Source organism: Mesoplodon bidens (genome assembly GCF_964165515.1).
Source record: "Mesoplodon bidens genome assembly, chromosome: 15".
NCBI classification, from domain to species: Eukaryota; Metazoa; Chordata; class Mammalia; order Artiodactyla; family Ziphiidae; genus Mesoplodon; species Mesoplodon bidens.
This window is the reverse complement of record NC_138171.1, coordinates 51,438,662-51,462,244: the sequence shown is the minus strand read 5'-3', so window position 1 is coordinate 51,462,244 and position 23,583 is coordinate 51,438,662. Positions and strand designations below refer to the sequence as shown.

The 23,583-nt window shown below is 43.1% G+C and overlaps 1 protein-coding gene across 5 annotated transcripts in view; it reads left to right on the top strand.

Annotated features, from left to right (window-relative positions):
- IQCK (IQ motif containing K) overlaps nucleotides 1-23,583 on the top strand; it is a 127,760-nt gene that overhangs the window by 5,342 nt on the left and 98,835 nt on the right. For 4 of the 5 annotated variants that reach the window (XR_014017674.1, XM_081257293.1, XM_081257294.1 and 1 more), the window contains exons 2-4: nucleotides 4,231-4,295; nucleotides 6,342-6,471; nucleotides 7,737-7,834. Coding sequence is in view for 4 of the 5 variants with exons in the window: in XM_081257293.1 (XP_081113419.1) it covers nucleotides 4,231-4,295; nucleotides 6,342-6,471; nucleotides 7,737-7,834 (293 nt within the window). In the remaining variant the exon portion in view is untranslated. The remainder of the gene's footprint in view (nucleotides 1-4,230; nucleotides 4,296-6,341; nucleotides 6,472-7,736; nucleotides 7,835-23,583) is intronic. The other variant, XM_081257295.1, reaches the window with a different exon arrangement.

The window sequence follows — 23,583 nt, the reverse complement described above, 5'->3', positions numbered from 1 at the left end:
AATAAAGACATTTCATCACCTCACGTGCCTGGAGCATGGCGGCGGGGAGGTTCCAATTTGAGCACAAGGGCTCTGTTCCCCCAACAGGGTTATAGGTTCTTTCTGCTCTGCCTCTTACATAATGTCGCCTTTTTTGTATAAAATGAACAACTATGTTTACTTGTTCTTAGATTAATGTTCGTTTAAAATGCATATAACATTAAATTCCCCTAACCAATTACAGATTCTCCCTGCTACCCAAAAGTAGAGAGTTGCTGTGAAAACTTTCGTAAGCCAAAATGGCATAAAGCAAAGAAATGATTACCTTAGGACACATCTTTCTAAAGGATGCACAGAATAAATCGAGAAAAAGTACAGATGTTCACAGACAGTTCAAAACTGTGGTGGCGTGATGCTGAGATGCTGAGTGTAGTTCCAGGGGAAGGAGCTTGGCAGTGCCACTCCACTGCTCGGAATACACACTTCCTCTGTAACAGTTCGCTGCAAAACAAACGCTGATCGCTCTTTTCACTTTTCACCTTTTCTGTTAAAGCAAAAATGCCCTTTGGATTTCTCTTGGTTAGCGAAAGCAGGTACTATTGTAGGTCTTTTGTAAAAGTGAAGTGCGTAAAGCAAACTTTCGAAAAATGGGGGACACCTGGAATCCAGTTTACAAGCTTAGGTAACTAAAAGATTGTAAACATTTGTAAATTTAATATACCTGATTTTCTTAAGAATTTCTAATGCCAAACCAGCAAATTTTTCTTCAGTACTCTTTACAAATTTAATAAATTCATGCAAAATTATATGGCTTTCAATGTAAAAAGCATCAGTCTGTAATCAATTATACGTTTTAAATTGAAATCGCAAGGTGACAGTGACAAATTCTCAAATATGCCAGATTCTCTTAAATCTTACAGAGGCTTGAAATAAAAAACACATCAGATTGTCCTGAGGCAAATGTATTTTCCCATACTTCTACATAATCATATAACTGTATATCTTTTGTGGTTGTAGGATGAAAAAGTTTGTATATTTTCCATCAGATTTCTCCTTGGGGAAAATATAAATGGCAAATAAATCATAATTAAAGAAATATAAGTAAAAGTAAAGTATCATTTTAAATATGTATGAGATCAGTTATACCCTAGAGAAACAGGCAGACTTACTATTAGGAGTGTGAATTATTATAAACCTTTTGGAGGAAAGTTTGGCAATTTGGCCCAAGTTTTAAATTATTTTTTTCTTTGAAAGAATAATTCCACATCTAAGAGGTACCACATCTACAAAGGTACCTCCTTTCTGATCAATGATGTATGTATAAAGATGCTTACACAGCATTGTTTGTAATAATGAAAAATTGGAAGCAACCTAAAAGCCCACTAAGAGTACACTGGTTAAATAAATGAAGCACATTATATAGTAGCAGTATTGAACGAGCTCCATGATTCAGCACCTAGAATGGATTCTGGCACATAGTGGACTCTCAATAAATATGGATGAATGAATTGATAAAGAGTCAAAAGTAACTTGCTGTAGTGTTTGTTTTGTTCATTTATTCATTCATTCACTACTTTGTTCATTCAGCTTCTGAGTTCCCTGGCAGTCCAAGCGTGATTAAGACTCCACGCTTGCAATGCAGGGGACGTGGGTTCGATCCCTGGTTGGGCAACTAAGATCCCACATGCCGTGCAGCCAAAAAATTTAAATTAAAAAAAAAAAAGTACATTCATTCAGCTTCATATTCTTTGGGAATGTGATGGTGAGCACAAACAGACCCAGGTACATCCACATCCCACCCCCCCAAAAAAACACAGTCTTTTAGAAGAGATACTCATTAATTTTTACAAATTTCAAATAAGGGTAAAACTTAATGTGAGTTATGCAGAATAAGGACACAGTGTTATCAAGTTCTATGCTTGGATGATTTGACCTAGTCTAGGAGATCTAAAGTGAATGAATGTATTTGTGAATTATATACAAATGTTAGTAAATGCATTGAAAAAGTTTTGGTTAAATCTATGCCAATTCCAGCAAGGGTTATGGTTTGTAATGGGATTAGGTATGACTTAGATTCTACATAAGCCATCTCCGTATTATTTGGAATTTTTCTCATAATAAGCATGTATTGCTTTTGTAATCAAAGCTATAAATGTATATGTATCTTAAATCCAAACGAATAGCTTTCACACCGTGTTGGTGATTCTCAGTGTGTTGAGGGAAGAAGGTGAATTTACATTTTTGCTTAAGAGGAAAGAATAAAGTGGTAGAGCTAGAGTTGCTGTGGTGGGCAGAATTCTCAGATGGCCCCCAAGATTCCGGCCCCTAGTGCACATACCTCCCAGTTATCCAATCAGAAACTAATTTAGGCACTGCTGTCAGAGGATTTTTCAGATGTAATTAAAGTGTGTAATCAGTTGACTTTATTTTTTTTTCTAATTGAATCTGTAGTTTTTTTGTTTATTTGTTTTGGTTTTTGGCCACACTGCACAGCTTGTGGGATCTTAATTCCCCGACCAGGGATCGAACCCAGGACCCCAGCATTGGAAGCTCAGAGTCCTAACCACTGGACTACCAGGGAATTCCCTCAATTGACTTTAAATTAAGAAGATTATTGTAGGTGGGCCTGACCTAATCAGGTGAGCCCTTAAAAGAAGTCAGAGAGATTCAAGCAGAAGAGACTACTGTTGCTTTGAAGTAGCAAATATCCAAGAGTGAGCTGCCTGGACCTGAGGGCGGCCAGCCGCTTGGTGCTGAGAACAGTCCCCATAACAACCCAAAAGAAAATGGGAACTTCAGAGCTACATCCACAAGAAACTGAATCCCACCAACAATCAGTGAACTTGGAAGAGGACCCCAGCCGTCAGATGAGATCACAGCCATGGCCAACACATTGATTTCAGCCTGATGAGACCCTGACCCATACCCAGACTCCTGACCCTTGGGAACTGTGAGATAATAAATTTGTGTTAAGTTGCTAAGTTTGTGGTAATTTGTTACACAGCACTAGAAACCTATTCTAGCTAGTATTGGGAATCAAAATTGCTTAAAACCTGCATCCTGACATACTAGTCCCCAACCTGATACCTAGGAATTGAAAAAAAAGTTGAGAATTGCTCTACCACCTGATAAGGAACTAGGTAATGGAATAAAACTTGCCTCCAATACAAATGCATCAACCCCATCTCACCCAGAAACTTTGTTTTCCCTCATCACTGCAAAGCAACTATGCAATTGCCTTTGAAACATTGACCTTTCCGGAAATATTTTTACCAGTCTTTCCCTTAGGGGTGTAACCAATATAGTCATGGGCATTTTCTGTCTCTCTCTCAGCAATAGTTGTTGTTATGCTGTAGAACTTATGTGGAATATTCTTTGCATTAAGCTCCCCAGCAGGTTGACAGTGATCGGTCTTGAAACCTGGCAATTGTTCTCCAACTCACTGCATGTTAGAATCAGCTGGAGGACTTAAAATATTGATTCCCAGCCTCTTGCCCCAGACCTATTGAATCAAAATTTCTGGGGTCAGGCCAAGACATTAGCATTTTCAAAAATCTCCAGGGTGATTATAACGTACAGCCAAGATGGAAACTTACTGGAGCTTACAGTAGAACCTCTCCAATTTTAATTGCATGCAGGTTACCTGGGGGTCTCGTTAAAATGCAGATTCAGATTCAGCAGATCTGGTGTGGGGCTTGAGATGTTGCATTTCTAACTCCCCAGGGATGCCGATGCTGCTGGTCCGTGGACAATGCTTCGACTAGCAAGGTTTATGGGATTGCTTTTCCAGCCGTATACCCCAATCTGGCAGCCTTAACTTCACGCCCATCCCCATGTCTGCCTGAGATGGCTCATCTTGCCTCTGTCTCTTTTATTCTGCCCCCCTATACGTAACGTTCTCCCCTTCTTTTTCTCCCCTCTCCTTCCTGTATGCTATTGGTGTCTTCCCTTAGCCACCCTCCTCATTTTCTTCCTCTTTTTATCCCTTGTAGTTATCATAATTTGGTGGGCAAGATCTAAATCTACCTTCTTGGGAAGAGTCTCAAAAAAAGCCTGGAGTCTTTCATGCAAGAGAAGAATCATCTCTTACCCATTTTAAATAAACACCCTGTAATGGCCAATTGTTTTTTCACTTTTGAAAACCACCAACCAAAATAAAATTTAAGGATATTTTATTCAGAGGAAAGGGAATTATCCACAAGCTGTAATGAAGTATGGAATTGAGGGTTTTTTCCCCCCCACTCCCTTCAGAGTATGAAGCTGAGCTGCCTCCCTTTCCAGAAGGATATAAAGTCAAACAAGAAGCTGTGGTTACTGTGAGTATCACCCGGCCCCAACCTAACTGAAAGGTTCTTACACGAAAACAGCACTGATGGCTGGTGAGCATCAGACAGTGTCATGAATCAGGGAGGGGGAAAGGAAAGGCACTGGAATCAGAACCAGAACCAGGGCCAGTCATACGTCTGCTGCTAATGATGTGACTTAAAGGGCATCACACAACCACTTTGAGCCTCAGTTTCTGCATCTGTTAAATGGAGCAGATAATCCTTGACTAACTCACAGGGCCTTTGTAGGGCTCAAATGAGATCCTAGATGAGGAAGGCCTTTGCAGTGGATTCAACATCATGTCCACGTTGGGGACAGTTTTGCAGATGGAGCAGATTTCTTTTTGCATAGCTGGATGGGCTAAGACTGTACTAAGGAAGGAGAAAGGGCCAAGGACAAGGCAGCCAGGAAGGGAGGCCCTAAGGCAGTATGCTTGGAGTAAAATAGGGACTTAATGGAGTTTAAAATAAAAAGGTAAGGCTCTGAGAAATGAAAGGACTTGAGCAGGGTCACAGGGATGGGACAAAAACCTAAGTCACTAGACTTCAGTATGTCACTGCAGCTGCCCCCATTAGAGATTCTGTGTCTAAGAACTTCCTTGGCCTGTGATTGTTCCTTTTTCATAGCATCCTGTTCTTGCTTTATGAATGCAATGCTTTCTCAAATTTCTCTGCAGATACTAATTACAGTTCTCTCCCCTGAATTATTTTTGCTTCTTCAGGGTCAGTTGTTCTTTATAGATCTTGATCTTTGTCTTTTATGCTGTTGATGTTCTTCATCTATGTAGAAAGTTTTGATTATTTATTCAAAATTTAAAATGCAAGCCTGAGTGGATATTTCTACATAGTTGGTATAGTTTTCTTCTACTGTCATACATGTTGGTTTGTTTTCTGGATGGGTCTCTTCCATGAATAGAAACACTGACTGGGAGCTCATGGGGAGTGATTGTCCACTGGAGGACTTTTCTTCAGGGTCAGCAGACAGGAACTCCCTATTTTGGGACTGGGCTGGGAGCCTCCAAATCAATGTTGAGGTTTTTTTTTTTTTTCTCTTGACCGCCAAAATGGCACCCTGAGTAGTTCTACTCCTTCCCAGGCTGTTTGTTTAATTTGTTTACAGAAGATTCATTGGAAAGGAGGGAGAGCAGGATAGAAAAGGCTGCTGTGAATGCCAGAGGGGGCAGAAGCAGGAGGAGGGAGGATGGGGCAGCAGGCCAAGGGGTCTCCAGCCAGATTTGCGCTTAACCCCTCCTGTATGTTGTTTCCTTTCTCATTCCCACACTCTGAGGAACTGAACCTCTGAAGCCCTTTGGAATTCTGGTGGGAACGTGGACTCTCGTCTTCTGGGGGCAGTTTCCTCCTGTTGATTCTGACCTGCCACTCCTCCTCTCATCTGACAACTGGCTTTATTCTGTTTCTTTTGTAAATTTATTTATTTATTTATTTTTGGCTGCATTGGGTCTTCGTTGCTGCGCCCAGGCTTTCTCTAGCTGCGGCGAGTGGGATCTACTCTTTGCTGTGGTGTGCGGGCTTCTCATTGCGGTGGCTTCTCTTGTTGCGGAGGACGGGCTCTAGGCATGCGGGCCTCAGTAGTTGTGGCACGTGGGCTCAGTAGTTGTGGCACATGGGCTCAGTAGTTGTGGCTGGCGGGCTCTAGAGCACAGGCTCAGTAGTTGTGGCGCACGCTTAGTTGATCCGCGGCATGTGGGATCTTCCTGGACCAGGGCTCGAACCCATGTCCCCTGCATTGGCAGGCGGATTCTTAACCACTGTGCCACCAGGGAAGCCCTATTCTGTTTCTTTTGGAAATGTCTGGAGATCTCTCATCCATTGACAGCCCTCCCAAGTCTTTGTTATGGGTTTATTTCTTGCTTGTCCTTTATAGGTGTCTTGGGAGAGAAGAGAGAGAAAGATTTGTGCTCAGTACGCCCCCTTGAACCTAAATTCTGACACAGACTTTTATTTTTGTTATATTATAAAAGAAAATGCAATGATTTAAACTACATGAATTGATTTCCCTCCCCACCACCACCCTAGGCGTCGCCATCAGAGGAAAGGGTTTTCTACGGCTTCAACACAGAACACCTTTACCCAGCTGCTCCTTTAGCCGTGGTCCCACAAGTATCCTGTCCTCAAGCTAAACGGGAAACAATCGACCCAGAAACATGTACGTAAGGAAGTGCGATCTCAGCTCTGTAGTTCAGGACTTGTGACATTGCAAAACCATGGGGTGGGGACAGGGTGGACAGATAGACCTCAGGGAGACCACGTAATAAGAAAGAATGTGTTCTTGTTTAATTTTTATTTTTAAGAGAAGTAGCCTTTATTCCACTGATGTATCTTTTTTTTCTTGAATTTTTGAATTTTATTTTATTTATTTTTTTATACAGCAGGTTCCTATTAGTTATCTATTTTATACATATTAGTGTATATATGTCAATTCCAATCTCCCACTTCATCCCACCCGCCCTCCCGCTTTCCCCCCTTGGGGTCCACTGATGCATCTTTAAGGTTGAAAAGGAAGAAAGATGATCAATAACAAGCATACTAAAGACACAGACCTACTTGAGAATGGACTTGAGGATATGGGGAGGGGGAAGGGTAGGCTGTGACAAAGCGAGAGAGAGGCATGGACATATATACACTACCAAACGTAAGGTAGCTAGCTAGTGGGAAGCAGCCGCATAGCACAGGGAGATCAGCTCGGTGCTTTGTGACTGCCTGGAGGGGTGGGATAGGGAGGGTGGGAGGGAGGGAGACGCAAGAGGGAAGGGATATGGGAACAGATGTATATGTATAACTGATTCACTTTGTTATAAAGCAGAAACTAATACACCATTGTGAAGCAATTATACTCCAATAAAGTTGTAAAAAAAAAAAAGCAAGCATACTTAAGTTCTACATTACATACAGAGGGGGAAAATGTAAAGAGTAAAAGAAAATATCATGCTGTCTTGCTTTGTGTGTGGAAGCCAGAGATGCAAGCATCCTCGTCTTCCTCCCTGAGTCCCTGTTCCTCGCCCTCCCTGGTGCCAGGCCCACTCCCGCTGGCTTGTTCTGTTCCCTCCACTAGTGGGCTTTGGGCTTTGGTAACCACTATTACTGTGCCCTTAGGTCCTTGTACCCCAGCCCCGTTCCCCTCTGACCTCAGTTCCTACCACACTCCCCTTACGTATTTCCCTCCAGCTACACCGGCCTCCTGGCTGTGCCTGGGGCCAGGCCCCATCTACAGCCCCACCAGACTACAGAGGCTCAGAGGGATATTTTAAGTTTCGTCAGTAATCAGCCCAACTCAGCAGTCTAGAGTAAAATATAACATTTATGGTCATGTTGTTTAATGGAGAATACCTTTTTTTGTTCGGAAGCAAATGTTTCTCCCAGATTAACTTGAGCCATTTTGGATTTTTGGTGGGAATTTTTTGCTTGTTTTAGGTTCCCCCAAAGAATATTTGGAAACATTCATCTTTCCAGTTCTGCTTCCTGGAATGGCTAGCCTGCTTCACCAAGCAAAGAAAGAAAAATGTTTTGAGGTCAGTTGTTTTGTTTCTTTATTTCTAAATGCTCAATAATTCATTTTTATCAGGTGGTAGCTCATTATCTTAGTACCATCAAGTGGCTGTTTTCAAAACGATCCCTTTGGGAGGGTAAGCCTTGTTTCAGTCACTTCTCCAACTCCGGCCGGGACATCTAGTTGTGCACACACACGCACTGCCATCTGTCTGGCCGCCTGGCTCTGGGGAGGTTTTCTGCCTCGCTTGGCCTCCCTGCCTGCTCTTCTCCTGGGCAATTGGCATCTGCCAGGTTCCTTAGGTCTTCCTGCTCCCGTTATGACATGCACAGATTATAGCTCTCCTTCCCTCTTATCCAGCTCTGGATTGACCTTCCCACCTCAGGCCTCTCCCTACTCCACTTCATGCCAAATGCCACGAATGTACTTGCTTTAGGAGAGGCCTGGCCCATGGTGAGTGCTCGGTGACTGGTCATTATCATACTGCAGCTAGTTATCTGTATGAATCGAGTTCCAGTCCTGGCACACCGCCATGTAAATACCCCAGAGGCTCCCTCTTTTCTGCAGTTAGCAGTATACGTCCAGTGTGTGTCTTCCCTGCACAGTACTAGAATTTTGGATGACCTATACGCAGAGAGTGAAATAGCAACAACATTTCACGTTGACCAAGTGCTTGCTCTGCTGGGTGCTTTGCTTAGGGCTTTATCATCATTCCCAACAGTCCTGTGAGGTTCCTCTTGATTCATATCATCTGCATTTTGCAGATGAGAAAACAGACGAAGGGATAGATTCAGAAAGGTGATCAAGGGTGAATGGCAGAGCTAGGATTCAAATCCAAATTAAATGATTCAAAATGATACATATATATATTTTAAAATTATTTATTTATTTATGGCTGTGTTGGGGCTTCGTTTCTGTGCGAGGGCTTTCTCCAATTGTGGAAAGTGGGGGCCACTCTTCATCGCGGTGTGCGGGCCTCTCACTACTGCGGCCTCTCTTGTTGCGGAGCACAGGCTCCAGACGTGCAGGCTTAATAGTTGTGGCTCACGGGCCTAGTTGCTCCGCGGCATGTGGGATCTTCCCAGACCAGGGCTCGAACCTGTGTCCCCTGCATTGGCAGGCAGATTCTCAACCACTGTGCCACCAGGGAAACCCTCAAAATGATATTTTGAAAAGTTGGCTGTAACTACAGTGCAAACCCCAATTTGTTTGACGCATGTCTTTAAAGCATGCACAGATAATGGTGTCACCTGCTTGGTTGCCCTTCAACACAGGATCTCTCTGTGAGAATAGGATACTGTCCTGATGCTTTTATACACCGAAGAGACAACGTTTTCACGTGCTCTAGCAAACACTTAACTTTCCTTTAGCGCTGCCTTGACGTTATACTGACCCTCCTGTCTCTTAGTCACCCCACTTTATACCTCCTCCTAATTCACTGCCACTGATCTATTCAGCATAACATGCCTTCTGACAGGCCTCACCGTGACAGTTGTGTCTTTAGTAAAAGCAGAAACGAATTATGAGACGTTGATCTGAAAGCCGGCAGCACACTTGTGAAGGAGGTGTTTAGGATACACTGCTGGGCCACGGTACACTGTTTGAGAACCGTGGATCCACATAAGGAATCCAAGACCCCTCAGCCTGGCTTTCACAGCCCTCTGCAGTCTTTTCCCTCCTTCCTTAGAAGGACATCTCTCTCTGTTCTCCTTCCTGGGTGATAGCCTCCAGCAGGTAGAATCACTTGGAGGTCCCTATACCTGCCCCACACTTCACAGCTTCTGTGCATATGTTCCTTCATTTTTTTTTTTTTTTTAAGAAAAAAATCCTTGACTTCTTCTTCTCTGCATATTTAAGTTCTATTTGTTGCTTTCAAACTCAGCTCTGTGGCTTCTCTTTCAGGCCTACTATTCCCAAACTGGAAGCAGTTGAACCCAGCCCTCAGATTTCAGAGTATTTCATCTATTCCTCTTCTAGTGGAAAATTAAGACATCCTTAATTAAGACATTCTTGACCCACAAATACACTTCATTTTATACATGTCTGTCTCCCCCAGTATTTTAAGTTCCTTGAGGACATATTCTCTGATTTATTTTTGTATCTCTATTCAGTGCCTAGTATATCCTACCTAGTACCTAGCCCCTGGTGAATACATAGTTGGCCCTCAATAAATGAGTGCACTGTTGGATGTCAGGGGAGCACCTCTACTACTATGTCCTTGACCAAAACCCAGCTTTCTTCTATCTGGGAAGGCTGTTCTCTTGGGCTCATCCCTGGAGGGACGCCATGAAGGGGGGTGAGAGAAGAAGACATCCATATATTTCGTGAGTTAGTCAATGTAAGAGAGCAGTGGGTGGCAAATTCCACTGCCTAACCCTCCTTATATATTAATTATGCAATTAACTAGTAAATTGGGCTTTGGTTTATGGCATATTGATTAAGAACACATCTCTGGAGTCAGGGTTTCCTGGTTTTGACATCTCCCTCCACCCCAGCTGGCTGTACAGCCTTGGGCAAGTTATCTCATCTTTCTGAGCCACCATCTTTTCCTTATGTGTAAAATGAAGATGATCATAGCACCTGCTCATGGTGTTACTGAACCAGGGTCATTTGCCTGATGCACAGCAAGCCAAATACTGAGACACTGAGGTTTGCAGCAGAGAAAGGGTTTATTCACCAGGCAGCCAAGTGAGGAGATGGGATAACAAGTCTCAGGTCCACATTCCCGAAGGCAAGGGGCTTGGGATATTTATGGGTGAAGAGTATACCATCAGAGGTCCAGGGGAAGGTGGTTGGAGGCAGGAAAAGGGTGAGGTAATCACTGCTCTGCACAAGTATATCTGAGTTACATGCTTCTTTCTTCATGAGCTGCATGTTCAGAAAATAGAGGTGCTATAGCATGATCTGAGGGTGGAGTTTTGGGCTCTCTGACGTCACAAGGTCATGCATGGGACAGCTGTGTAGGCCCAGTTTTAGGGTCGGTGGTCCCAACCAGTTTTAGCCTGCTTGAACTGGACAAGAGCTGACTCCAACTTTCTGAAAAACAGCTTAAGCCACCGTTACTATAGCAACCCATACGTCAGAGGTGTTATCTATAGGAGGCCGTTATGGAGTCTTGTGATGTATTATCTAGGCTACATGAAGCTTGGAGGGTATGCAATTTGCAAAAATAATTAAGGCATGCTTGATCAGCGAAAGCAGGTTATAAGCACAGGGGCTTTTAACAAGCAGTTCCCTTATCTGTTCAAGACAAGCTCAAGAATTTCTGTTAGCCACCAGTTTCGGTTAACCCCATGGGGCACAGTTTCAATGTGATTATCATGCTGATGAAATGAGGTAGCCCATACAAAGTACTTAGGGCAGTCCCTGGAATATAGGAAGAACTCAGTAAATGTTAACTTATTTTTTGTTGTTGTTGTTAACTTATTATTGATCATTAGTATTACTGGGCTGCAGGTTCTCCCCAGGTAGGGTGGGTTACACCCATTACCTGAGTGGGCTTGCTCTTTTTCCTTGGCTACCCAGAGGCCTTCTTCAGCACTTGGTCCCAGCTCCCCCCCAAACATCTGATTACACAAGGACTTCATGAAGAAGGTTTATTTTGCTGAGACTTTCATAGGGAGGTGGGAAGAGGGCTTTGTTGGCATCTGTCAAGCAATACTTCATTAATCCTCTCTAGAACCACGTCTGTCCTCTCCAGGCATCTCCTCCCACACAGCCTCTCCAGACCTCTTTTGGGTCCTGAACAATTCAGCTCTGGGTCTCAGCCTGCATAGCTCACTCAGCAAAGAAAAGTGCGGCATTCGGCTTACCCTTCCTTCCTCAAAATGCAATTCAACCGCTATTCATAGCTTTTGATGGGTGGGAGTGGTGATAGGGGGCTTCACACCTCTCACCCCAACAAAGACAGAATTGCAAGGTTTTCTTCATATTGCTCTGGCAGAAATTCTTAGTTTTGAGACACAGGCCTGGTGAATTCAAATCTGGGAAACCTTAATCCTGCTATATTCTCCTGACATTCTGGTACAGACCAGTTGTCCTGATTGAACCAGAAAAAACCACAATGATCAGATCCCTATTTTCATTAACATGAGAAGCTGCTCTGCTGAAGGGGACTATAAACAGAAAAAGCTGGTAAAATGAATGCCAGCAGTTTAGGTACTGACTGTTCATCCAGGTGATGAACAGGGTGGTCCCCTCACTTGTGGTTTGACTGCTGCTATCATAATAGTGATCGTATTAATGGTCAGAGAAGCTATCTCACTGGTTAGTTGTCTACTGTGTGTCATCACTGGTCAAATTGCTTTATACGCATCATCACATTTCACCCTTACAATCAACCTCTAAGCCAGATCCCCTTTTCCATCAACCGCTTTGTACAGAGGAGGTCCCTGGAACTCAGAGAAGTTGAGCATTACCTAAGATCACCCAGCTAGTGAGCAATGGAGCAGGTCTTCAACCAAGGTCCGGATGCTCCGAGAGCCTGTGCTTTCATCCCTCTCAAAAAATGGGGCTTGGAGGCTGTCCTCTAAATAGCTCCAGGAAATACAAATTTTTTTCATTTGTAGTTCTTTTCTGGAGAACAGATTGCTACTTGCCTTAAGTTATAAAATCTAAGCTGCTTCTATCCTTGTGTATTTTTCATTTGCTTATTTGGCTTCCCCTGACGACTTAATTCTTGTCCCCCATTCGTAACTGAGCTTCCCCTCCTCTGTGTGGTGTTAAACAGGGCAAGGTGTGGCCAGATGGAATGGTAGTGAGGCTGGGGGCCAGAGAGCAGAACCCTTGGCCTGACCCTGTATGTGTCAGATGGCCTTGCCTCTCTGGCTTCAGGTCCTGCTGCTAAATGAGAGAGACCAGACAATCCTGCAAGTCATATTTCAAGGATCTTTCTTTTTAATCCTGCTGTTGGCCAAAGTATACTCAGTGTACCCTGCCTTTTATTAGCTTGATCAAAGGATGGAATGCAGTGATTAAACAATGAAATGAGCACAATAGAATAACCTTTGTTTGGATATGTGTGAGAATATCTGCGAACAGATTAAGCCACCCAAGTTCAGTTCCTTTCAACAAACATTTATTAAGCCCTACTATGTGCTGATCATGGGGCAGGCCCTGGGGACCCAGAGATGACAAGTCTGGCCCTGTCCTCAAGGAAACCACAGATGATAGCAAAGCCCTTGGTAGCTCAAGGATAAAGGTAGCTTTTATTTTCTTCCCCTTTGTATCTGTTCTCTTTTGCTCCTCCAAAAGAAGAATGAATATGGGGAAACAACAAGCGTGGATCTGGTGCTAGACATTCACTCTAGACCTTAAGGCAGTTATATGCACTTGTGCAGCGTTTATTCTAATTTATTCAACTGTTATTCTTCTAATTTATACAAAAGTCAGCTAAAAGGACAGTAATTAAGATTTTACATTGAGGGTTGCATGTCTAATTTTTGCCCATAAATAATTTTGTAACGAGGGGGATAGAAACAGTTTCCAGTCTCCAGGCAATGATAAAACGCTTTTAAAGAATCAGAGAAATTTCTATTTGTATTAGAGAGTAATGAGGCATCCTTGTGCCAACTCATACTTCATCTTTGACATCCCACGGATGAGCTGCCACTGGGACTAAATGAAAACAGATGAAACTTCAAATGCTGCAGGTGCTTGAATGGAGCATTAGACTTTCAATGCTATAATGAATGATCAAAGGATGTAAAAAAAGTGCATTCTTAAAACTGATAACTTGCAAGAATGGATAAACTTTACAGGCAGCTAGACACCCTGGAGTCCTGTGTGACCACTTCCTTGCAGTGTGACCGTATGTAATCTGTGAGTAATCCTCAACTATTAAAGGGATGACAGAGGTGCTCTCGTTACCAGGAGGATGACTCACTGAAGGGTGCTCACAAGCACCATCGAATGTTACCTTCCTGCCCCGCTGTCTCTTCAGTCTTTACCTGGAAGTTCAGTATTTGAATGCTTCAAATAGGCAAGATGGGTGAATTATCATTACTTCTTTCATTCCCTGATTCAGGATTTTAGGATTTCTTAATTAAATTTGATTCCCTCCCCACCGCCCCACCGCCCCCGACATCACGCAGTCTTTTGTGGGTTATTTTTGCTGGCTTAAAAATTACATTATTGCCATCTCAACATTTGTCAGACCCAAGTGGAGCTCCTCTTATCCAGATCTGCACAACAGATTTGCATTTTCTTGATTCAGCTCTTCCTCACATCCTGTCATCGGGAATAGATGCTTAAGCTGAATGATAACCAGCCTCCAGCCAAAATTACATAACGGGAGCATTCTTATCTGTCACCCACAATTGAATTTGCATCCAAATGGCTCTTGAACAGCAGCATAATTCATTGTTAATTAGGGCCATTCAAATTATATCTTGAAACAGCATTTATATTAGGTCACTTAAGAATAATTGCTGATTTGTATTTTGCCCTTAAAATGCTGACTTCTAGTTATTTTTTTCGTGCTTTCCTCATTTTCTGTTTTGTCCTGTGATATTGTTCCAGCAATACGTGGAACATAGTAGGGACCCACTAATAGTTGTGGGATGAATAAATGAATATGATTCTGCAAAAGTCAGAGCCTACTTTTAAGATCATAATTAAGTTACAGGAGCACATAGCTGTGACATGCAAGAGGTCATTTACTAACTGTACCTGCACTGTCTGGATTTATTACTTCCGGAGGTAGGTAGACCATGGGGAGGCTGTCCAGATCTGTCGGGTCCCCTGGAGCTAGAGCTGAGGAAGGAACAAATCGTCTAAAATTGAAGGAGCCTCACAGCCAGTGGAGAGCCAGAGAGTTGAAAAAGAGGCTGGAATTCAAGAATAGTAGTTTCTAGCACATTTAGAGCTCGTACTTTGTGCCAGACACTGTTCTAAGCACTTTAGCTGCAGAAACTCATTTAACGCTCCCAACAGTCCTCTGACGTGGGTGCTATTCTTGCTGTCTTACAGATGAGGGCCGTGCGGCACCAGGGTTAATCAACAAGCCAAGTACACAACTAGTGAGTGGCAGAGCCAAGAGTCAAACGAGCAGCCTGTTTCCTGAGTCTAGGCGTTTGACCACTGGACCATGCTGACGGCAGGTCTAATGGCTTTCAAAAGCAGAGGCTAGATTTGGATAGGAAAGATGATCTGGGGACTTCCCTGGTGGTCCAGTGGCAAAAACTCCGTACTCGCAATGCAGGGGGCCCAGGTTTGATCCCTGGTCAGGGAACAAGATCCTGCATGATGCAACTAAAGATTCCACATGCCACAGCTAAGACCTGGTGCAGCCAAATGAATAAATAAATATTAAAAAAGAAAAGAAATGATCTGGAGGCTCTAGAGAAGAGGACTAAGATGCTAGGCAGGCCTGGGGCAGACACCTCGTGGGGCAGAGCCTTTCATTAGATTGTCCTGTGAGCACCAGGACACCTCAAGGAAAACCAGAGAGAGAGGCGACACCTAATGACTAGGCCATAAAGCATTTGGTCAATTACTTACACACCTGGAGTGTGTGTGGGTGTGTGTGTGTCTACGTGAATGAGGAGGTCTATGGTGCATGGTCCAGTGGTTCAGAACCTGGCCTATGAAATCAGACAGACTCTGCCTGGGGCAGAGTGTGCAAGCTTGATGATTTTGATTTCGTTCATAATAACCTAATTTTTTTTTTTTTTTTTTTTTTTTTCTGTATGTGGGCCTCTCACTGTTGTGGCCTCTCCCGTTGCAGAGCATAGGCTCCGGACACACAGGCTCAGCGGCCGTGGCTCACGGGCCCAGCGGCTCTGCGGCATGTGGGATCTTCCCGAACCGGGGCACGAACCCGCGTCCCCTGCATCGGCAGGCGGACTCTCAACCACTGCGCCACCAGGGAAGCCCTGTAAACAGTTTTTTACCTAATAAACATCCAGTGAGGTATTTGAAAATATTTAGGCTTCAGACAGGTTTTTCTTTTGTTTTGTTTTGTTTTGTTTTACACAGGATTCATAATCTCAGGGCATAGAATATCTCTGGTTCAGAAGTCTAAGTTGGGTCTGCAGGACTGTGTTCCTTCTGGAGGACCTAGGGGAGGATCTATCTATTTGCCTTTTTCCGTGTCTAGAGGCTGCACATTCCTAGGCTCATAACCCTCGTCTATCTTCAAAGCCAGCGATAGTATCACTCTGACCTCTGTTCCCATCATCACATCTTCTTGTCTGACTCTTACCCTCCTTCCTCCCTTATAAGAACTATTGTGATTACATTGGTCCCACCTGGATAAGCTTCCCATTTCATGATCCTTAATTTAATCATATCTGCAAAGTTCTTTTGCTGTGTAAGGTAACATTCACAGCTTTTGGGGATTAGGACCTGGACATCTTTGTGGGGTAATTATTCAACCTACTGCACCCAGCACATCAACACTGTTTATTTTAAGGGAGAAATATTCAAAGGGCTGCAGGACCAAGTAGATAATGAAACAGGCATGGGATAACAATAAAGAGACACCAGGGAGTGGTTGGGACTTGTGGCCACCACAGAAGCTCACGCACTACAGGGGCAGCTGCTACGTTTCTCATTTCTTACTGATCATCACCATGCAGAACATGGGCTCAGTGTGGCCATATCTCCTGAGTTTTCAATAGAAGCCCCCGATTCAGATTTTACCATGAACTGTACTGATTAATTTTTAAAATACTGTTGACAGTTAATTTTCTTTCTTTCTTTTTTTTTAAATTTATTTATTTTGGGCTTCCCTGATGGTGCAGTGATTAAGAATCCGACTGCCAATGCAGGGGACATACGTTCGAGCCCTGATCTGGGAAGATCCCATATGCTACAGAGCAACTAAGCCCATGTGCCACAGCTACTGAGCCTGCGCTCTAGAGCCCGCAAGCCACAACTACTGAGCCTGCGTGCCACAACTACTGAAGCCCGTGTGCCTAGAGCCCATGCTTGGCACACAGGCTCAGTAGTTGTGGCTCATGGGCTCTAGAGCACAGGCTCAGTAGTTGTGGCGCATGGGCTTAGTTGCTCTACAGCATGTGGGATCTTCCCGGACCAGGGCTTGAACCCGTGTCCCCTGCACTGGCAGGCGGATTCTTAACCACTATGCCTCCAGGGAAGCCCCACAGTTAATTTTCAAAAAGATTAAACACAGCATGCCAAACAGAGCACATTTGTAAGCTAGATCTCACCAACTGGTGATCTCTGGTTTGTACTCTTAACTTCTCCTATGAGCTCCTGGTCTGCATTTCTTCACTATTTGCTGACTGTCCACCCTGCCCATCAGGACATACTGATCCCCCCGCACCAGACCACATCCTTAGGAACATAACTACTACCATTTATGAGGTGTCTCCTTTATGCCACGTTCTGTGGTGCTCAACATTTGTTTACAAGGTCTCACTGATTTTCAAGATCAGCCTTGTGCTATAGGTGGTGTTCTTATCATTCTTTAAATGTGGAAACTGCAGACTAGAAAGAATGAACAACTTTACTTTCACACACAGGTTGCTGAGCTAGTTAGAGGCAGAGCCAGGATGCCAGCCTGTCCTTCTGACTCTAAGGCTCAGCCCTTAACCACTCCAGGAAATCAACTCTTGACCCAAATGATGGAGGCTGCAGTCTACCCCTACCCCTGCAGGCTGTTTGCAGTGCCCTTGCTGGCCCCTGCTGGCTTCTGCCCTCCCACCCAGACTGGACTGCATTAGCTCAGTCTGGATCCAGACCCTGAGCCTGCCTCACCTGCCCTTTGGATCTGGAATCTGTTCTTGAGATCTCTTGCTTTTAAACTCCACTCCTTTAAAGGACTCTTGGCCTTTGCCCATTTTAAAAAAGAGGTAAGAATGGAATGATTATTATACAAGTAATACTTGCTTTGTGTAGAAAAATTAGAAACTACCAATAAGGAAAACAAAGTCAAACAACCAAAAACCCCACATCTGTCATAATTCTAGCCCTGTTAATGTTAAATATCTTGGTAGGCTTTTTTTTTTTTTTTTTTTTTTCGGTACGTGGGGCTCTCACTGTTGTGGCCTCTCCCATTGCGGAGCACAGGCTCCGGACGCGCAGGCTCAGCAGCCATGGCTCACGGGCCCAGCCACTCCGTGGCACGTGGGATCTTCCCGGACTGGGGCACGAACCCGTGTCCCCTGCATCGGCAGGCGGACTCCCAACCACCGCACCACCGGGGAAGCCCCTTGGTAGGCTTTTTAAAATTCACATATACTCATACTTATATATTTAGTACATACTAATGTTTTTTGTTTGTTTGTTTGTTTTTTGCATTACGCGGGCCTCTCACTGTTGTGGCCTCTCCCGTTGCGGAGCACAGGCTCTGGACGCGCAGGCTCAGTGGCCATGGCTTACGGGCCCAGCCGCTCTGTGGCATGTGGGATCTTCCCAGACTGGGGCATGAACCTGTATCCCCTGCATTGGCAGGCGGACTCTCAACCACTGCACCACCAGGGAAGCCCCTAATGTATTTTTTTTAACATTATACTCACTGTTTGTAACTTGCACTTTCTACTTAGCAATATATCAGGAACATCTTTCCTTAATGCCACTTATAACAACTCTGTGGACTTTCATAGTGGGGCTGCACCTTGATGCATTGAACCTATTGCCTGTTGTTGGGCATATAATTTTCTGATTTCATGGTATGCTAAATGATACTTCATTGAAAATTATTGCTTATATTTCTTTATGCACTGGGGACTCTAGTTGTGAGCATCCTCCTCTGTCTTTGGTCTGCCTCAGATAGGAAACCTTTCCCCACCATGCTCGCTGGATTCAGCTGCTAAATCTTGTTGATATGTGTCTTCGGTAATAATTTTTGATTCATCCATTCAGCAAATATTTTTGGACTCTGATTATGTAAGGAAGTATAATGTGGTAGTTAAGAGCAAGGGTTGGGCTTCCCTGGTGGCGCAATGGTTTAGAATCCACCTGCCAGTGCAGGGGACACAGGTTCGAGCCCTTGTCTGGGAAGATCCCACATGCCGTGGAGCAACTAAGCCCGTGCACCACAACTAGTGAGCCTGCGTGCCACAACTACTGAAGCCCGTGTACCTAGAGCCCATGCTCTGCAACAAGAGAAGCCACTGCAATGAGAAGCCCGCACACCACAACGAAGAGTAGTCCCCGCTTGCCACAACAAAGAAAGCTTGCGTGCAGCGATGAAGACCCAACGCAGCCAAAAAAAAAAAAAGAGCAAGGGCTATTTTAATATTATTTGATCATTTATGCATGGGTATTATTTGATAAAATTTTTAAAAAATTTTAAGAGAAGGTATTAGAGTAGATAAAGCTGGGTTGGAATCTCAGTTGGGCTACTTACTTGAATAACCTCCTATCACCAAGTCTCAGTTTTTCATGCGTGAAAGAGGGACCATAATGTCTACCTCACCAGCTTGTTCTGAGCATCAAGCTAGATCATGAGGGTAATACCTGGCACATAGCAAGTGCTCAATAAATAACTTGATACTGTTATGATTATTCTTAGGCCCTGTGGGAAGCACACGGAGAATAACAACAATGAATATCTCAGTGGCCCTGATCTCAGGCTCTCCATTTTCTATCTCCTATTGATCTCTGCCTTTTATTGACTTGACTCTTATCTATTAATCTGTTCTGCCTACTTGCAACATAGACAACAGGTTAGTATCCAGGCTGTAAGGAATTCCTATAAATCAATAAGAAAAAAGAGAACAACACAATAGAACTATGAAATAGAAAAGCAAAGGATAGGATCAGGAAGTTCACAAAAGGGGAGACCCAGAGAGCCAAGAGCAAATCAAAAGATGCTCAGTCTCGCTAATGTTGAAGGAAATAAAAATAAAAGCACAGTGTTATCATGTCTCACAGATTAGCAAAAGTATAAATGTTTCACAATATAAGAAATGGATGAAGCTGTGGAAAAGACTAACTTTCATGTACCAGTACATAATTGGTACCACCCTTCTGGAGAAAAAGTTGGCAGAACTTTCTATTAAAATAGAAAATAAACATACTATTTGACTAGACATGTCTCTTCTAAGGTTGTACACTGCTGCAAAAACTCTCAATAGTTGTACACAGAGAGCTCTGAAGAAGGACATTAAATGCAGTATTGTTTGAAATATAAAGAAATGGAAATGACTATAAGGTCCTTTGACAGGAGGATGTATAAATAAAACTTTTTTTTGAACAGCTTTATTGAAGTACAATTTACATACCATAAAATCCACTATTTATAAAAGTATCCATCATAGATGAATGGATAAACAAAATATGGTATATCCATACAATGTAATATTATTCAGCCTTAAATGGGAAGGAAATTCTGTCATATGTTACCACATGGATGGAACTTGAGGGCATTATGCTGAGTGAAATAAGCCAGTCACCAAAAAAGACAAATATTGTATGATTCTGCTTATATGAGACACCTAGAGTAGTCAAATTCATAGGGACAGAAAGTAGAATGCTGGTTTCTAGGGCCTGGGGGAGGGGGGATGGAAAGTTGTTGTTTAATGGGTGTGGAATTTGTTTTGCAAGATGAAAAGAATTCTGGAGATTGGTTACACAACAATGTGAATGTACTTAACACAAGTGAATTGCACACTAAAAAATGGTTAGGACGGTAAATTTTATGTTGTGTATATTTTGCCACACTTTTAAAAAATGATTTTTAAAAATCCACTCATTTTAAGTGGAGCAAATTTAGAGTTGTGCACCACAACCTAATTTTAGAACATTCCCATCATCACAAAATATCTCCAGTGATCGTTTGCTGTTACTTCTCATTCCTACTCCTGCCCCCAGGCAACCACTGATCTATTTTTTTCTCTCTATAGATTTACCTTTTCTGGACATTTCCTGGGAATAGAATCACACACAGTATAGTCTTTTGCATCTGGTTTATTTCACTTAGTACAGTGTTTTTGATGTTCGTTTATGTTGTAGCAGGTAGCAGTACTTCATTTTTATTGCTGAATAATGTTTTCATTGCATGGACTTTGTTTTGGGGTTGCTTCAAGATTTTGGCTCTTATGAATAAAGCTGCTGTGAACATTTGATTACAGATCTTTGTGAGCATATGTTTTCATTTCTCTTGGGTAGATATGTAAGAGTGGAGGAAACCAAGTTTTTAACCTGACCTTATTACATTTGATTGAACGTCATGACATTTAAATGGGTTCAGACAGCAGATCTCAATTTTTCATTTTGGAATCCAGCACCTAAATAGGAAATATGGCTCAAAGTTAAGGGCTGTTTCATAATGACCTATCGTTACCAAACAGTTACCATCTGTGTGATTAATCAATGGTGATTAATGGCAATCACTGATAGAGTACTGCCTAAATGCCAGGCGTCATTTCACATTGTGATCTCATTTAATCATCACAGTAACACTTTGAGTGGGTGATTTGACTGTCTCATTTTGTTTCTGAGGAAACCTGAGGCTGAGAAGTTCACATTGCTCCTAAGAGGAAGAGCCTGGGTTTGAAGCAGGAGTCAGGCTTTGGAGCCTGGCACCCAGTTCTACTATGTCAATAAAGCTGCTAGTGCTGAAAAGACTTCCCTTTGCGACTCTTGGAATTGCTGTCAGATTCAGTTTGTAAACCGTGCAAGAAGATCTTATTATAGCTGTATAGTCATGCTTCTTTTCTTTCTTCTTTTTAACAAAAGCAACATTGATCACTTCATTCTCCAGACTTGGCTGGGAGTTGCTTTTGTTTCTAAAAATCAAAGTCATCCTCAAAAGACAAGGCTTTAAAAAGAAAGCCAACAGGCTCTGACTTGAGGATAACCCCATGGTTGTCCTACAAAATAAAGGCAGTGGCTGTGTGATAGGATTTTCCTGCTCTGGTCTAAAGCTTTGTCCTCTTGCTTTCAAGGGCATGGTTCTGTGCCAGGTGGCTATGGTAGCAGTCTTGACTGGCCACTTGATAGGGAGAATGTTACCATTTGGCCATAAACTGCATTTCATTTTTTATACTCTGGCATCAGTTAACTTTTTGCTACATAACAAACTACCTCAAAAGCTAGTGTCTTAAAACAACAATTTATTTAGCTCACTGTTCTGCAAGTCAGCAATTTGGACTGGGCTCAGCTGGGAGGTTCTTCTGGCCTTGGCTGGGTTTGTTCATGTGTTTGTGGTCAGCTACCAGGTAGGCTGGGTGCTGGCTGGTCTAAGATGGCCTCAGTTGGGATGGATCATCTCTGTTCCACTTGGTCTCTCATCCTCCATCAGTTTAACCCTGGATTGCTCATATGACAGATGGACAGGGTTGCAAGAATTTGAGTAGAAGTCCTCAAGGCTCTTGAACCTGAGGCTTGGAACTGGTACAGTGTCACTTTTGCTGTGTCACATTGGCCAAAGCAAGGCATGAGGCCAGCCCAGATTCAAGGAGTGAGAAATAGAGTCCATCTCTAGGTGGGAAGATATGTATACAGGGAGGGGTGGAGAATGGCCCTTTTTCGCAATTTACCTCTTAACACTGCATTAGAAATAAAATGGATTTGGCAGCAGGTGGCAGGTTTGACTTCTGGCTCTAGCCTAGTATCTTCAGGGAAGTTACTTGTCTACAACTTCCTCCTCTCCTCATTTGTAAACCACAGACAGGATGACTGAGGATTACATGAGGTAATGTGTGAAGAAGCTAGCTCTGGAGTCCAACCAGGTTCAAATTCTTTTCCATTTATCTTTTTTTTAATTTTATTTTATTTTCTAATTTTTGGCTGTGTTGGGTCGTCTTTGTTGCACGCGGGCTTTCTCTAGTTGCAGTGAGCGGCAGTTCCTCTTCGTTGCGGTGCGCGGGCTTCTCATTGCAGTGGCTTCTCTTGTTGCGGAGCATGGGCTCTAGGCGCGCAGTCTCAGTAGCTGTGGCACACGGGCTTAGCTGCCACGCAGCATGTGGGATCTTCCCGGACCAGGGCTCAAACCCATGTCCCCTGCATTGGCAGACGGATTCTTAACCACTGCGCCACCAGGGGAGCCCTCCATTTACTCTTAAATGACTTTGGGGGAAGGTATTTAGCCTTTCTGTGCCCCTATTTCCTAATCTGTAAAGTGGGAATAATCCTAAGAACCTAATAATATGTAGTTGTTGTGAGGATAAGTGAGTTAAGTAAAATTTAAAAGAGTGGTGACACTTGGAAGGCATTCATTACATGTAACTGTTGTTGACACTATTAACATTATCTTGGAAAATAGCCAGTCTGTGAAAGGAATGTCATTCCCCCATGGCCCCTTCTGGGTGACCAACTGTTGCTTGAATGAATGGAAGGTGGTATCCTTCTTACTACTTTCTGGATATTACACATGGCCAAGGATGGACTTTCCTCATCCTTAAAATACTAGTGCCTTAAAGAAATGATATTTATTTGTAAAAATCTAAACATAACTCTCAGAAATTATGGTGAACTCAGAACCTGACAATGCAATATGAAGAGACCGCCAAGTGTTAAAGAGATGCTAGAATCACAGTTAGTGAGAAGGAAGGATGGAAGGAAAGAAGGAAGGAAGGAAGGAAGGAAGGAAGGAAGGAAGGAAGGAAGGAAGACAGTCAGCAAGTATCCCAGATTTCTCTTGAGAATTTATGTCTAAAGGATAGAAGCCATTTTTTAAAACGAAGGAAAATAAGATTCAATTGATTGGTTTTTTACAATAACATATCTTAAAATAAGTAATTGAACTTCTTGGTTGTATAGAGAGCTGCATTTCTCCTGCTACTTTTTAGGAAGAGAAACAAGTCATAAACTAGTCTTAGACATAAAGGATGTTTAAACTGTTAATCCCTTAGAATA